The sequence below is a fragment of the Camelus ferus genome, unplaced genomic scaffold (assembly GCF_009834535.1).
Source record: "Camelus ferus isolate YT-003-E unplaced genomic scaffold, BCGSAC_Cfer_1.0 contig732, whole genome shotgun sequence".
Classification (NCBI taxonomy): domain Eukaryota; kingdom Metazoa; phylum Chordata; class Mammalia; order Artiodactyla; family Camelidae; genus Camelus; species Camelus ferus.
The window spans coordinates 66,345-83,606 of record NW_022589675.1 but is presented as its reverse complement, the minus strand read 5'-3'; the positions used below and the strand labels follow the sequence as shown (position 1 = coordinate 83,606).

The 17,262-nt window shown below is 41.1% G+C and overlaps 1 protein-coding gene across 3 annotated transcripts in view; it reads left to right on the top strand.

Moving 5' to 3' along the window:
* Nucleotides 1-17,262, top strand: part of FREM1 (FRAS1 related extracellular matrix 1) — a 148,637-nt gene that overhangs the window by 120,342 nt on the left and 11,033 nt on the right. For all 3 annotated transcript variants that reach the window (XM_032476392.1, XM_006192891.3, XM_032476375.1), the window contains 8 exons: nt 721-850; nt 4,066-4,138; nt 9,790-9,939; nt 11,632-11,867; nt 12,550-12,597; nt 12,869-13,033; nt 13,218-13,346; nt 14,031-14,146. In XM_032476392.1, the coding sequence (XP_032332283.1) occupies nt 721-850; nt 4,066-4,138; nt 9,790-9,939; nt 11,632-11,867; nt 12,550-12,597; nt 12,869-13,033; nt 13,218-13,346; nt 14,031-14,146 (1,047 nt within the window). The remainder of the gene's footprint in view (nt 1-720; nt 851-4,065; nt 4,139-9,789; nt 9,940-11,631; nt 11,868-12,549; nt 12,598-12,868; nt 13,034-13,217; nt 13,347-14,030; nt 14,147-17,262) is intronic.

The following is a 17,262-nucleotide window of genomic DNA, read 5'->3' as shown; positions in this document are numbered from 1 at the left end:
GATATCTTGCTATTAAACTGAACCCAAGTTTGGAGATGATCTGTGCCTGGAAAGAGGTCTTGTTGTTCCAATGAAGGAAGTGAAAAATAGGGGAGAAGACTTCATGTCAATGTCCTTTCCAAGAATGAACATCTCCTTGAGCTTAATACCTGCTCCTTTCCCTTCAAAACACTCAAATTCAAGCCCCCCCCCTTTTTTTATCATTAATAACTGTGGCCTCTGATAGACTTTTAAGCTTATTTCTACATTTGTAAAATGGAATTTTAACACTTGCTGTGTCTACCTCGCAGCATTGTTGAGAGCATCAAATGAGATAATGTTAATAAATTTCTTTGTGAACTAATATGTACCAAACAAGTGGAAGGAACTTGTAGCTTCGGTGCAGGTTGATGAACGACCTCTACCACCTGATATGGACCATGGTTTAGTCTGGTACCCAGCAGACGGTCTCCACCACCATCTATTATGCATGTCTCATGATTTTTTATTTTTTATTGAAGTACAGTGTGTTGACAATATTTTTCGTTTCTGGTGTACAGCATAGTGATTCAGCTATGTATTTATATCTATATTCCTTTTCATATTCTTTTTCATTATAGGCCATTAAAAGGTATTGAATAAATTTCCCTGTGCTGCACAGTAGGACCTTGTTGTTTATCTAATGTATGTATAGTGTTTAACATCTCATGATTTTCTTTCTTCTTTTCCTTACTTGCGTAGTTTGGAACTGAAGTGGTCCCATATCGAGTGGTCACGGACCGAATATGAGGTCTGCGAGAACGTGGGCTTGTTGCCCCTGGAAATTACCAGAAAGGGAGATTCCATGGACTCGGCCTTTGTGAGTGTAAAGGTAACAACTCTAAACTGTGCACTTTCAAGCTAAAACTTAGGTTGCTGGTTGATGCCTTTGATTATTTCCTTAGAAAAGTTCATAGTAGTCAAGGAAATGTCAAGCTGCAGGAGTGTGGCTCTACCGCAGAGGCTCTAAGTATAAGATCCCACGTCCCTCCACCCTTTCTCTGGGTTCATTACCTCCTAGATAGGATATTTCTAACCCATTTTTAGTTTCCAAATGTGGCCTTTAACTCTTGAAGTTGGAGATATGTCCAACCTAGTGAACTTGGGCCAAACTCTGCTTTAGAAAGGAAAATTGTATGGAAGTTTCAGTCCCCAGGTGGCTTTATCACAGCAGAATTATTTCCTGTGGTCTCAGCAGATGAGAAAAATCAGGAAACAAACCTATCTTAAGGGTTACCCAAGCTGTGCAAATCTAAGAGACCGTATGTCAATACAGGCACCCTGAGATGGAAGGAATCTTCAGGAGCCACTTTTGGACCAGACACCTTGCTATTTCTTTCCACTGACATGGACCATCCGTGGCTTCTAGAATTGAAGGACGTTTTAGGAGTCACTGTAAAAACTGCACTTCACAAGGATGAGAGCATGAAATGCTTGTACATACTAGTGATGGTGAATGAGCCTTAAAGAGTCCCCTCTTCCATCTAAGGGAAAAAGCACTGATACTGGCCTCTGGGAGGCAGGGAGTGGCATCTCAGTTAAGTCTCAATTACAAGAATAAATTCAGATCACCCTCAGAGCCCTGTGCACGTAAATTCTACCGTCTCCAGGCTCAGTATTTCTCTTTCCGTTGGACATGGGCTCTTTTCCCCAGAACTGCGGTGCTTTATTGTCATTAAGGCATCAGATAACTTGGTGTCCCCTGTAATTTCCCAGCACATTGTTTATGGAAAAAGAAAGAATCTGCCTGGATGGTTTTCTGATCCCCTCCCGGTCCTCCATAGAAAGCACCGTATGCTGTAGTCTGGAGTTCTGGGCGCGTGCCCCTTCAGCGTGCCCGGTAGAAGGAACACGCGCGGTGTGGCAGGGAACCTTTTGTCTGCTTAAGCTGAGCGCACCCAGGGAGGCCGCCGGCCGAGTGTGCAGGCCTTCCTCACGCCGCCGCCGGGGCCTTCAGGGACCAGCCCGCCCGGCGCCGCCTGCGGCTTTGTACCACAGCTTGTCGGCTGCTCGGCGGCGAGAAGCGAGAGGAAAGCGCTTTTACCCTCTGCTGTTCGCCCTGGTTTGAATCGCGCACCTTCCGTGGACCGACTTCTCCGCGCACCCTGCCCCAGACCGACCCTTTCCCCGCGGAGGCCCCTGTAAACTCCGTGGCGGTAAATGCTGGGAACTGCACGGGCGGGAGCCGTGCGGCGAAATGAAGCCGCAGCGTGTGGCGCGGACAGGTGTGCAGCGGGCGGCCTTTGCAGTGGAAGGTTGTTCAGGAGGAGTTTGGTGCTGGAAGGAAAGAGTAAATGGGAGCTTGGGAGTTAATACCCTTCTCGAGCAAAATGTTCCCGCTGCAGACCACTGGCAGGTGTTAGGGCCTGTGGTGAGAAGTGGAGATGATGTCTGAGGCCATAGCAATGGGAATTTATACTTAATTTATACTTTTAATTAATGGAGGTACTAGGGACGTACTCTTCCATCTAAGGAAAAAGCACTGATACTGGCCCCTAAGGGGGAAAAGTGGCATCTCAATTAAGTCTCAATTACAAGAATAAATTCAAATCACCCTCAGAACCTTGTGCACGTAAATTCTGCCATAACCAGATTAAGGAAAAAGCACTGATACTGGCCCCTAAGGGGGAAAAGTGGCATCTCAATTAAGTCTCAATTACAAGAATAAATTCAAATCACCCTCAGAACCTTGTGCACGTAAATTCTGCCATAACCAGATTACCAGGACCGCATGCGTGCTAAGCACACGCTCTACCACTGAGCTGTACCCTCCCCCCGGAGTTTATACGTTTTTAATTGTGCACTTCAGTCCTGTATAAGAAAGTGAAGAAGCCGATTAACCCCTTTCCTGGACATCTCGTTCGACGACCTCATTTCCAAGCCAGCCAAGGACACTATTCTTACATACTAGGCTCCCTTGGGGGGGAATTGAGGCCGTGCCTTCAGAGCCTTAAATCACCTGTCTTTCAGCCCTGGGGGTGCCGAGCAGGGGATCAGTCAACAATCTCTTCAAATTAGAGCAATTTTTTTTTAAAAATTGAAGTATAGTTGATTTACCATATTGTGTTAGTTTCAGGTGTACAGCAAAGTGATTCAGATACAGATATTTATATATATTCTTTTTCATATTCTTTTTCCTTATAGGTCATTACAAGCTTTTGAATATAGTTCCCTGTGCTGTACAGGAGGACCTTGATGTTTATCTATTTTATATGTAGTGGTGTGAATCTACTAATCCCAGATGCCTAATTTATCCCCCTCTGCCCCTTCGCCTTTGGTAACCATAAGTTTGTTTTCTATGTTTGTGAGTCTTTCTGTTTTTAAGCCAGACAGAGAAAGACAAACCTCATATGATATCACTTAAAGGTGGAATGTAAAAAAATGACCCAAATGAACTTACTTAGAGCGATTTTTTTTTTTTTTTAACAACTTCCCTGACGAAGCTTCTCAAGCCCTCGGTTCTGGGTGCTGATGGCCTTTGTGGGGCTGCTCACCGGGGCTGTCATCCCCATGGAGCCCTGTTTCATGCCTGTGAAGGGGAATGGCTTCATCCAGACAGGAAGCCATCTGGTGTAAAGGCTTTCAGTGTCCTGGAGCTCGCAGGACACCTCCAGGCTGGTGACAGATCAGCACTCAGGCTGTCAGGAGTCCCTGCTTCTGCTTCTCTTCAGGGCCCCCTCCCTCACTGCCCAGGCACTATTTTAGAACCAGGTTGGGACAGAGAGAAGGCGATGAAATAAAAGAATTTTTATAACGATGACAAAAATGCTGTTTAAAACTCATGTTCCTCCGATAACTGAAGCATTTATAAAGGAGAAGCAGAAAAATAAAAATAAAATGTTTTGCTTTTACTGCCATAGAAATTAGTCTTGAAAAACTTAACTTTAAGAAAGATGGATCGAAAGTGACTTATTAGAATGAAAAACACTTTATGTTAAAAACAGATTTAAAAGCCCGAGTTTAGTCTAGTAGGAGATTAGACTAGATATGTCTGCATTACAGAATATTTATTTTTATTTAAAAAAAGACGTTTGTTTCCCTCTTCAGGTCAACCAAGTGTCAGCTACAGTTGGAAAAGATTTCACCACAACTCCATCTAAGCTGATTCAGTTTGACCCAGGTACGTTTTTTGTCTACAGTGTGTTTTTGTAAGAAAGTCTGGAGATTGTGGAAAAGAGAGAATATTATGGAACGTCAGCCAAGGAGAAACTCCTCAGGTAACAGAATCACTGGCTCCAAATGCTTATTTAAAGTGAGAAGTAAGATCATCACAAACAAAAGATATAAAATATTAAAGTGAAAAAAAGTAATTTAAAAAAAAAGTAATTTAAAATGTTATTAAAGGTCTGACACAAAGCTGAAATTGTGTAATTGCTTCATATTTGATGGAAAATTTCAGAATGTTATATTCATAGGGCATTTCTAAATTACCTCTCTTGGTTGATATGAGCAGATTCTGGGGGAAATTACTATTTAGTTAAATAGCACATATTTAGTTTTAAGCCTCTGGAAAAAAGTCTGCTGGGTGCAAAAGGGAATACAGAAGCCTGGGGCCTGCTCCCAAGGATGGTCTCTCCTGTGGGAAGTACAGACATGAAAACCACTCACTCATGGTACACTGAGACCCCAAAGATGTGCCATTGTCTGGCTAAGAAAAATCCTGGAAGACTTCCTAGAGGAGATGGTATTCTGAGCAGCTGACAGAGAAAGGGGACTTGAGACTGAAGGACAGACAAACTGGAGCCATGCCCTCTTTCCCTGGCTCCTGCAGATGGGGCCAGTGGCTTTCCCTCACTGCACTGCCTGGTTCGCTCTCTTTCCCTTGAGTGTGGGATGGGCCTGTGTCACCCAACCACAGGCAAATGGAAGAGGCCTTGAGAAGCAGCCAGGGCTTGTGATTTTGTGCTGTCCTTCCGAGGAGGTGTTCTGCACTCTGAGGACACACCACCAAGTCAAAATTTTGCCCACTGCCTGCCACTAACACGTGATGTTTTGGGCAAGAGCAAAACAAAATGGCCTGAATACCATCACCACTCCAAAACTGACAACCTTACTGTTAAACCTAGAAAAGAAAGGCCTTTCTGCTGCTCACCGCAACTTGTGTGATGTTTGATGACTGTGTTAGTTTGCTGGGGCTGCCCTAACGAAGTACGGCAAACCAGGTGGCTTAAAGGCAGAACTTTATTTTCTCACAGTCGTGGAGGCTAGAAGTTCAAGGTCAAGGTGTCAGCAGGGATGATTCCCTCTGAGAGCCGTGCGGGAGAATTGGTTCCAGGCCTCCCTTCCATGCTCTGGCGGTCTGCTGGCATCTCTGGCCTTCCTTGGCTTCTGCCTCATCTCCTGATCTCTGGCTTCATTTCCATGGAGTGTTCTCCTCGGGTGTGTGTATATCTGTGTCCAAATTTCCCCCTTCTATAAAGACACCCGTCATAATAGATTCGGGAGCCGCTCCACTCGAGTATGACTTCATCTTAGTTACGTCTGCAATGACCTTTTTTCCAATAAGGCCACATTCTGAGGTCCTCAGAGTTAGGACTTCCACATATGGATTTTTGAGTGACGCAACTCAACGTACAGCAGAGAGCCTTGCATTTGACGTGCAACAACCCAAATATTGTTATTGGCCTCCTTCTTGTGATATTTAAGTTTCTGACTTGCATACGTTTGTTCCTCAGACTGACCACCCTTGGTGAGGAGAGCCATTCTCACGATGTAGTTGAAATTTACCCTCTGGCGGCTGCAGGCTCTTGTTCTGGTCGACCCCAAGATGAAAGTTGAATGTATTTGCACTGTGCCTTTTATGTACTTCTGATTAAGGCAGTTCCAATCTTTCCACTTTTTGAGAGGCAAGGGTCTTTATCATTTGTCATCTTGATTATTTGAAGTCTGTTTGTCACAAGATTGGGAGTGATTCTGGCTTTTGGTCGATTTTGAGCAGTCCACCGGGTGCTCTGTTTGGATTGGTAAGACCTAGAACCCATCACACTGGAGGAGTCTGAAAGCTACTTCTTGGAGATTCCACAGGCTGAGAGAAGTACCCATTTGTCTAGAACAGTTTACATGCTATTTTGAGCAGATACTAAAGACTTCTGTGGGCTCTAAATAGTCATGATTCTAGAGATTACTTAGACATGTTAAGAAAATAAATAGAGCTTATAAATTAGAAAGAAACTCTTGGTGGTTCATGGTTTGTGAACAAGGTGCAAAGTATTTGTGAAATCACTGAGATCATAAACAATTTCGGAAGGCTTGAACTGGCCCCCTGTTCCCATAAAACAAAAGGTGCTCCAGGGAAATATACACAAGATCTTATGGTAGCTCACAGAGAAAGGAATGTGACAATGTATATATATATGTTCATGTATAATTGAAAAATTGTGCTCTACACTGCAATTTGACACAATATTGTAAAATGATTATAAATCAATAAAAAATGTTAAAAAAAAAAAAGGTGCTGAAGAGGAGAGAGAGGTGCCAGGTTATGCAGACATAGCCTACTTTACAGTGTGAGTTAATTCCTGGTTATTTTCCTGCAGAACAGATTTTGCTGTTGCTTATTAGCCAGAAACCGTTTTATAAGCTGACCTCCTCAGCTTAGAATGTTTCTGAGAATGTTCAAGTTCCCCCATCCACAGGGCCTGTGAATACTTTTTTGCTCTCTAAAGTCCTTGCCTCTTTCAGATCTGGTGTCTTCATCCCACCCCCACCCCTTTTACCCAGAGCCTTCGGTTCATTTTGTTAAAAACAGCAGCTTCCATGACTGATGAAGAGACAGGGAGTGAGAAAGCAAAGGCAGTGGGACACTATAAGGTTTGAGATCTCTTGGAGGTGTTTGAGATCTCTTATAAACTGAAGAGACACAGAGGGACTTCTCAGTCTAGTGACCTATTCTCAAGTAAGCTTGCCTCGTGACTTCGTACCAAACCAAAAATGAACCCTGACTACTTTGCATTCAGCCATTGTGACTAACCTCGAGTTGAAGTGCAGATATTCTTAAGAAAATGATTGTTTTCCTTTGAAATATGTGTTCTTGAAAGGTTTGCTGCATTCTTAATTGAGACTTCCTCGTGACTGAGAGTCAAAATGTTTTCCAAAGGAACAGCTCTCTGATGTGGCATTTGCTAAAAAACATTGAGAAAAATGTCTTTCAATAGCAAAATCTGTTTTGCAGGAAAATATCCAGGAATTAACTCACTCTGTAAAGTAGGCTATGTCTGCATAACCTGACACCTCTCTCTCCTCTTCAGCACCTTTTGTTTTATGGGAACAGGGGGTCAGTTCAAGCCTTCCGAAATTGTTTATAATCTCAGTGATTTCACAAATACTTTGCACCTTGAAGGTGGGAGAGGAAGGAAAAAGAAAAACTAGAAAGTTCTTATGTCTAATCACATTAGCCTAAAAAAAGTTGGTCCTAGGTGCACACCTGGTAGACATAACAAAGTTGAAATGCAGGCAAACAAATCAGAAGGACTTCAGTGAAACTTGGAGTAGATTTTCTCTAACCATCTGGTTCTACTCCATAAGCTTTTACAAAAACTTTAAGGTTTTTTTTTTTTTTCTTTTTTTAGAGGGGTTGTGGAGTGGGGAAGGGGTACTACAATTAAAACATAATACTTCTCAAAATAAGAAGGCACTTGGTTGGGGCTTGGAAATACTTTTTTTGTATTGGATTTTTATTTGAATAATACTTAACTTGATGGGCTTTGAGAGTCAAAACAGTTCTCTGGATATTAAAAATCCTAGTGTTTGTATCCTTTCTTTTTGTCTAGCCTCTTGTCTCTCCCTGCCAGTTTTATTACAACAGCTACCTCCACGGTCTCCCAACTTCTAGCCTCTCCGCATGTCTTCCTTGGGCCCCTGTCTTCCGACATAACTCTTTTCAGTTTCACTTTTCTAAGACATCCATTTTCAAGAGCCTTCCCTGTTACCTGGGGTTTCAGGTCTGAATCTGACCCTCTAGTGTCCAGGGCTCCCTGCAGTCTGGCTACAAACCGCCACTGCAGCCTTATCCCCTCTGTTCCCTGCCGGGCCTTCCCTCCTCCCGCCTGCTCGTCTGCTCAGCCTTCCTGATAAAGGCCTCTGCTTCCACTGTCTGAAGTTGCCTGAGTTGTTTTCCTGGTTCCTCCCTCCAGATCCTTCTGACTCTGGAGCCCACATACATGTAGAATTTACCATCGATTCTGTATCTTTTGGTAGCTAATTATACATAGCTTGGAATGATGGACACTTCTGGGATTTACATCTTGTCTCTTCAAGAAGGTTTTTTAAATTCCTTTATGTCAGGGCTTGCTTATGTTATCACACCTCTGATATTCTCTGCAGAATCCACCAGAAGTAAGTACCTAGTCAATACAAAATATATATGTTGATGGACTGATTCACCCATTCGTGAAGTGGGAATTACATGGTTTGTAGTAAACGCTTTAAATCCTGTCTTGTAGAGACGATGTTAGCCTATTTTTTTAAATAACATTATTTCAAATACACTTAAATTTTCCCTTTAAGTGCAGCAAAAAGTAGGATAAGTGATCAGTTTTCTATTTCCATTAGATTCTGTTGGAGATGGGTGAGACTTTGATTCCATCATGAAATCTGTAAGCAATACAGCTTCGAGAAGGAGGTTATCACTTAGATGGCACAACTGAGAGGCGTGAATCAGTAGAAAATGACCTGCAAGGAGAAAAGAACCCAGATTTTCAGAAGAGAGGACTAGGGGGAAAAATGTGTAACTGCTTATACAGATGGGTTTATGGGAGTAAAAGCACTCAGATAGCTAACAAGTAAATGACAGAGTCAAGTTTTCAAAACTTAGTCCTAGAAAGTTAAACCATAGGCTTATTTTCCCCCCTTAAAATTGAGCCATCTTTTCCACTAAACAGTACTTTCTTTTCTTCCTGCCAACTCTTTTTCTTCTAAATAAACTCACGGGGGGTGTCCCGTTACCCACATCATGGAAACTGGTCAGGATTCGACAGTCTCAGAAGTTCCTTCCAGCTTTAATAGTTTGTGTTTCAGGGATTGCTTTGAGTCCCGTCTTCATGGTGACAGGATGGCTGGGGATACGTTTGTAACATCAGAGCCATTGTGTGTTAAGTTCACAAAGTTGCTGTGAACCAGGCTTGATTGTAACTCCATGAACAGAAGTAGACAGAGAGAGAGAAAAAAAAATTGGCTCATTCTATTTCTAGAACCCCCCAGCCCATAAATTCTCTGTAGGAGGGTATCAAACTGCTGAGTATTACATCCGCAGAAAGAGCATTTGCAGGCCGCACGGACCTCGGGAAGCAGGGCAGCCGATGGAAGCAGCTGTCGTTAGAAATCAGTCATTTCAAGGGTTCCGTGCGTGGCTTGAAGCACCATCTAGTAATCACTTCTGACAGTCTGCATCAACATCTTGAGATTTTTAAAACTATTAATATTTTAAGATGGCAGTGCTTGTTTATTCTTAAGAAGAGAAGGGGCAGGCCAGGAAAAAATGAAGTCTTGGATCGCAACTCCTAAACCAGTTTTTGTTCAGCCCTTGTCTAACGCAGCTTACTTTTTTGTTACAGTGTTTGCATTTAAACAGGAATCATCATTGTCCAGGAACAATGTGGTCTTTTAATATTATTTGGGAGAACAGCACGCCTTCAGTGAGTTGGTTGGTAGCAGTACAATAGCTCACTCAGGCTACTGCAGCCTAGCTGCAGACATGTTAATTAATATATTTCTCTGACACCTAGGTGATTGAAATAGCAATTAAAGAGTAATTAAAATGTTTACTTCTTGTAGGAATGTCAACTAAGATGTGGAATATAGCAATTACCTGTGACGGATTAGAGGAAGATGATGAGGTCTTTGAAGTAATTCTGAACTCCCCTGTGAATGCCGTTCTTGGCACAAAGACAAAAGCTGCAGTGAAAATTTTGGACTCAAAAGGAGGTATTCTTTTGATCCTCATCTTGAAATCAGGAGCGGTCCTGGCGCTGTAGCTGCTTGCTTTCAACAGCCAGTGTGCTTGATAACGCCTTCAAATCAAAATGCTTAATTTCTTGTCAAGAAAGCAACCTCAGTCGTGATGTGGGCCCTTTATTCTGGTTTCTGCTTCATGTGGTTTTCCTCCCGCTAAGAGCGATCATTTGAGAAAAGCAACAAGTCAGTGCCTGGTTGGTTTTTTTTTTTTTTTTTTCCTCCTACCCGTTTGTTGTTCTCACCAAGGGGGAAACAATGTCGGTGAGAATCTATCGACAATTATCCCCCCCCCCCTCAGAGTTTGTAGGGCTGTAATTATCTTCCTCTGTTAAAGAGAGCTCTTAATGCCTAAAATTTGAGCCCCCACTGTAGTGTGACCAGGAAAATTCGGAGAGAGGAAGGAATCAGAGAAAAATAGGTGTGAAAGATGCAGCTGGCCTGGGGTTTCAGGAGCAGCTGGAGAATATTAATGAGTAATCTTGGGTTGCACAGCCAGGGAGGTCCTGGGTAGTACGTGCTGGAGAGCAGCCTGTGAACCAAGTAAAATAAGGACCACCCGGAGGGGGGAGGGTATAGCTCAAGTAGTAGAGCACATGCTTAGCATGTACAAGGTCCTGGGTTCAATCCCCAGTACCTACTCGAAAAATAAGCTAAACCCAATAAGCTCCCCCCACACCAAAATAAAGTAATTAAATAATACAATAATAAATAAGTAAAACATTTAAAAAATAATATAAGGACCAGCTGAAGGCTTTGGTGCTCTGAGTTTTCTTCCTGCCAGATACCTTCTATGTATTTGTCTATTTGCATTTGGCGAGTGTCCAGTAACCATGCCCGGTCTTACAGCCCTGTTTTACACCTGTCTTGCCCTGTGGGCCATGTGTTTTTCTTACCTGAAACTTATTGTCTTTTCTTCTCTTTCTCACCCTGTAATAAAAATAGCCAGTCTCCTCCTTCCTTTACCATAACTAGATTTCCACAATATCTCTCCCCACCTCCTTTCCTCACCAAACTCATTTCTTTTTCGGTTGAATTTTCCGATTGCCTGAAGTACATAAATACACGGAATACACGCTTTACACGTGAAGTATAAAATAGCCAGACAAGGCTTCTGGGTTGAGACTTTTTTTCATACTAATTGGCAGTATTTCTAATTAAAGTAACTCCGTTAAGATTTACTGGGTCTTTGTTCAACAGCTGAATGCTCTTTTTTATAACTACTGTTTGATTTCACTGACACCTTCGAACAATTCCAGTTTCTACCTCTAGGAGATTGGGGAAAGGATGAACACTTTAAGGTGTTTGTGGAATGATACTTGAACAGCGAATAAACCTTACACATGGAGGAGTTCTATACTACGACGTGAGGCTGGTTCCCAAGTAGACGGGATGATTATAAAATCACAACAGTGATTTTCATTTGTGGTTGGTGAAATCAATTTCATGACTTATAATCACCCTGTAGCTGTGCAGAAGGGCACAGCTTTCCTGGATGGAAACTGATGAAGAGGAAAGGAGTTTCTGGCAAATGGCAGAAAGGCAACATCTGGTGGGAAAACCATCCATCTGGGTTTAATGACGAGCCGCTTCAGGGGCTCTGCGGATGTGATCGCTTATCTGTTTGTGTAAAATGAGCTGACCTGCCATTTTGCGTGCCCCCAGGACAGTGCCATCCTTCATATGCCTTCAACCCAAACATGCCGCACGCTCAGGAGAAGGGCGTTTGGCGTCCGCTCACCCCGGGGGCTTCCTCACCTGCTTCTGGTTCCTTTCATCTGGAAGGAAGACCCCTTCCATCTTCCAAGCGGCCAGCAGTCGCCAGGGGAGACACCCTGCGGGGCTCTGATTCTTCACATCTTTCTCCAATGAAGCTTAGAACCCGAGGGAATGGCAGAACAGTAAGGACGGGGGACCTTCTGGGATTTGATGGGTGGAGTGCATATTAAAAGAATCAAAAGATCTTAATAAGTGTTCTGAAACACTGAGGAAGCTGTTCTGATTCTCACAGTGAGTGTGGGCCACAGTGATTCTCATGGTTCTCTGGACCATCATGAAGTGCCTTTTGTATACAACTTTCATAATGCTGCCCCACTCTATCAATTGTACCAACCGAGGTGATCGATATTCTGACTCATCCATGTGATTTGTGCTTTGGTTCCTTTTGTGATCATGGTAGGTAGAGAATGACAAGTGACCCTGAAATAGAATGAGATTAAGTGATCTACTTGGTGTGGAAACCATGGCTTTGACCTTTTAAGCAAAGCATTCTAACCAGGTGCATACTCATGAATGTGTGTAAGTGTGTGTGTTTTCTTGGACCTCTCTATACTATAGATGTGCCAAAAAAATAAGAATGTCTTTTTTTCCCTAACTAGGACTCAGAATAGATGAGTCAACATTGATCAATGTTAGGTCCAATGATTTTTTAAAATTCCAACAATTTGGGCATGAGAAATCTTAAAAAAAGAAAAGTATTAAAATTTTTCAGACATTAAAATGACCTTACTGGAAGGATTTTACCCTGCTTCTAATTATTATTCAAGCCAATTTTGTTCATATTTTGTTCTCTGTTGATTTCAGGTTCATCCATCCTATGTTTATAGAAATGGAACAGACATCATCTATAAAGTAAGCTTAGTCTGAGAGAATTGCTAAATTTCTTGTATTTATGGATGCAAAATATCTAGTGAAACTATCTTTTGTATATTTTATATTTATATACTTCTCTTAAAAACCTGTTTTGAAATTTGTTTTAGAGGCTTGGGTGGTCAGAAAAAATAAAACTCATCTTTTTTGCTCTGATCCAATTTTTTGGATTGCTCATTTTTACAACAAATGTTGTTATTTGCTCTCTTGATGTTTTTTTTTTTCTTTATTGTTGTTTGTTGATTTCCTCAAGTATCATGGAATGGTTTCCCTGAAACTGGAGGATGACAGTTCCCCAACTCACAAAAGGAAGGCCAAAGTATCCATTACTAGTCAGCCACAGAAGACAATCAAAGTGTGGGAACGGCCTCAGGCAGATAAGGAGGAATCCACAGCCGGCTCACACTTCCCCAGGCAGGTATGAAAATCTCTTCACTTCCTACTCACCTCTAAGCAAGCTGTTTTCTGGGCCAGAAAACAGCCTTCCAGCTTGGGGAGAGTTTACTCAACACAAACGATCCCCAACAGACGATGAGCTCGAAGAGGTAAGAGTGTGATCGAGTTACGTTAAGTCAAACCTCAGTCTCCTTTCCCTCCCATAGAACCGGCTGCCCTCATTTCCAAAAAACTGCACGCTGGAATTAAAGGGACTCTTCCACTTCGAAGAAAGCCTCCAAAAGCTGTATACGTGTGATGGGATTGCCTGGAAGTCTTGGAGCCCCCACACCAAGGTGGGACACAGGCCGAGCAGCCAAGTGCCAAGCACTGCCCGCAGCAGGCCCTGTGATTAGCTAAGAGAGGGGAGTGCTCCGTGCACTCCGGCAACGTCCTGCCCGCCCTGTTACACTTGGAAGGCGGAGAGGAGAAGATGGCCAGTTAGTGTTCTGAAAATCACAACACACATTAGTTACACAGTACAATTTAAGAAGGTGTTTACTTATTTTATTCAAATAGATAAATCCACTATTATTCTTGGAGAATTTGAAACTTCTCTTTAGCACTGAGCTTCTGGGATACAAGCTTTGATTTAGGTGAATTAAGAAAACTCTACGATCAAGAGCATCTTGATTACTAATATTCATTAAGCACTTGCTACATTATTTCATGAAATCTAAGCTCCTATCAATCGTAAGACTCACCATTATTTTATGAACCACCAAGAAGAAAGAAAATTTTACTAATAAAGAAACCAAATATCATAATGCCCATACTTTTATAAAACTAAATCATTGCTGACAATTGTTCTGTAAGAAGCCATTGCATTTCTCAAAGTGGAGAATTGGGATTAGGGCTAACCTCCTTTCTGGTGACAAAGTTATTCACGTTAGAAGACTCATAGGAAGGACTCTATATGCTGAGAACAGACTCTAGATTGTAAGACCATTGTGTTGTGAACACGGCCAACTGTTTTTCAGGAGGTGGAAGAAAAATCCTGCCCAGCTGGATGGCACCATCATTCAGGCTACTGTCACTTTGTAATCATAGAACAGAAAGTCACCTGGAACACAGCTGCCCGAACTTGCAGGGAACGGTAAGGAACCCTGTTTCACATTTGATTGATTTTTCTTTTCTAATTTTTCTATTTTCTCATGGAACTGTAGGGTTGCTTCATTGATCTGAGTGTTGAGTATCTAGTATCTACCTGGCTTTGTTTTAAGAGCTGGGAGGGAGTTCTGTAATTGAGAATGGATTTGGGCTGACCTTAATAATATATTTTGACTTAGCTTTTTTTCTGATAAAGCTGTGGCATTGCCACAGTTCTGTTTTTTAGCCTCCCTATCTCAAACTTTTGGAGAAAGTCAGAAGGAGATTCTCTGAGTCAGCAGCATTGCAGATTCTGTTATTTATTTATTAAACAGGAATTCCTGCCCACTGTTTGAAAATATATAGCAGTGAAAGGTCTTACAGCATCAGACCTTTGACAGTGTAAGACGCATTGATGATTATGAAACCAGACAAGTTGGACAAAGGGTGATTGGATAATGGAACACTCGATGAAGAATGACTTGTGGTCAAATAATGACAACAAGATTTATCTAGTCCAGACGGACTTTAAAAATCCTACCTGGATATTATCCAACACAATGCGATTAGACTAATACACTGCATGGCTGGAAGTTGAGACCAGATATATCCCTGGTGGATATTGGTCAGATCTTACACTTCATTTTAAAAAGTTAAAATTTAAAAAATTAAGTTCATTCTGAAGACACTATTAAGAAAATGAAAGGGCAAACCACGTTGGGGAAAAGCTATCCTCGGATCATTTATCTGATAAAGATAAGTACAAATCCGTAAAATACAAACAACTCTTACCAATCAATAATAAAAAGACAACCAGATTTTAAAGAAGCAAATGACTTAGAACCTTCACAGTAAGGATATACAGTTAGTCAAGAAGTACATGAAAAGGGGCTCGCCCCCATTAGACATCAAAGAAATGCAAGTTAAAACCACAATGAACTACCACTCCACACCCATGAAAATAGTTAAAAATCACAAAGACTGACAATGTTGTAGAGCAAATGGAATTCTCACTTACTGTTGATGGAATGGTAAAATGGTACAACTGCTTTGTAAAACTGTCTGGCAGTTTCTTATAGTCACATACATTTGCCCTGTGACTTGGTGATGTCACTCCTAGATATTTACTCAAGAGAAATAATAATATATGTTAAAAAAAAAAAGACATTGGTAAGAATTTCATTAGCAATCTTTTAAATAATAGGGGTTGGGATCATTTGTCTTTTTGTTATTGATTTATAGCAGTTCTTTATATGTGTTCTATCAAAAAGGGAATAGACAAATTTTCCTTTCTGATAAATCAATTTGCAAACAATAAAATGAAATGAACTACTGAGACCTCCAATAATGTGGATATATCTCAAAAACGTTATGTAGAGAGAAGAGCCTAACATAAAAGAATACGGATTTTATGGCTTCATTTATATGAACAGGAAAACCTGATGTATTAGTTGGTGATAGAAAAAAAAAACCCACTTATCTCTGGCAGAGATTATGACTGGAAAATAGCACGAGGTAAGGCTCTGGAGTGATGGAACTGTATTCCATCTTGCTGGGTGTGTCTTTCATGGATACATAGACTTGTCAAAGTTCATTGAATTAAATACTTTAAAAATTATACATTTTATTGTATGGAAATTAAACTTAGATTTTTAAAAAGCTAATAAACTATTTTAAAAGTGTATTTAAAAACTGGTCAAAGCAAACACCCTTTCCTCCACTGATGTATATCATGTACTAAATATAAGAAAAGGTACCATAGATGTTAGTCAGTGGTTTTCACATTTTTGTTGATGAGTTTGTTCTATGAAGTAAGTTAAAATATTTCTGAAAATCTTATAATCATTGTCTAAATACGTATATTCCCATAATGCTATACACTAGAGGAAAATTAAGACATTCTCTCACCAAAATAACCAGATGTCCTTCTTTTATTTAGAGTTTATCTTCATGCATTGAAAGCTCAGGTAAGAATAGCAGCATAGGTCTTTTTTCCTCCTTGAGGAAAGAGTTTGATGTGGAATCCAAAGCTCTCTGACCTAGAAAGGAGAAGATTACAACGTGCTATAGGTGGGAAGATGGTTTTGCTACCGACAAAAATAAGGGCAGGTGTGGAAGTGCCATTATACTGTAGCCAAGGTTACTCCTGCTGGGATTTGTTGTTAAGATGTAGCTGAACAGAGCAACAGGACCCCCAGACCTCAGGCTGGGAAGCAGCCTTATTGTTCATCTTCCAGAGGTGCTCCATGACAGTGCAGGTGACTTGGCTGGCTCATAATGAAGCGTTAACTGGTTCTTAGTGTTATGAGAAAAGTAGGGACAACGCATGTGGAGTGATGTCTTTCCGTCCATTCATCGATGGAAGATTGTCATTTTTTAGAAGAGCTGTTCGTTATTCTGAGACTATGATCTTCTAGCTTTTTGGTGTCAAAAATAATTTCTTATGAAATCATGGCAACTTATGTTAATGTTGTTGATGTCTTCATGTTGACAATCCTACATTAGTGCCCCAATATCTTTTTTTTTTAAAATTTATTGATCCATTTAATTGCAGCTGGAATTTAAATGGTGAATACAAAGAGTAGTAAGACTAGTCATAAAGGAGTCTTTTTTTTTAACATTTTTTATTGATTTATAATCATTTTACAATGTTGTGTCAAATTCAGTGTTCAGCACAATTTTTCAGTCATTCATGGACATATACACACTCATTGTCACATTTTTTTCTCTGTGAGTTATCATAACATTTTGTGTATATTTCCCTGTGCTATACAGTGTAATCTTGTTTATCTATTCTACAATTTTGAAATCCCAGTCTATCCCTTCCCACCCTCCACCCCCCTGGTAACCACAAGTCTGTATTCTCTGTCTGTGAGTCTATTTCTGTCCTGTATTTACGCTTTGTTTTTGTTTGTTTCTTTGTTTTTGTTTTTGTTTTTTAGATTCCACATATGAGCGATCTCATGTGGTATTTTTCTTTCTCTTTCTGGCTTACTTCACTTAGAATGACATTCTCCAGGAGCATTCATGTTGCTGCAAATGGCATTATGTTGTCGGTTTTTATGGCTGAGTAGTATTCCATTGTATAAATATACCACTTCTTCTTTATCCAGTCACCTGTTG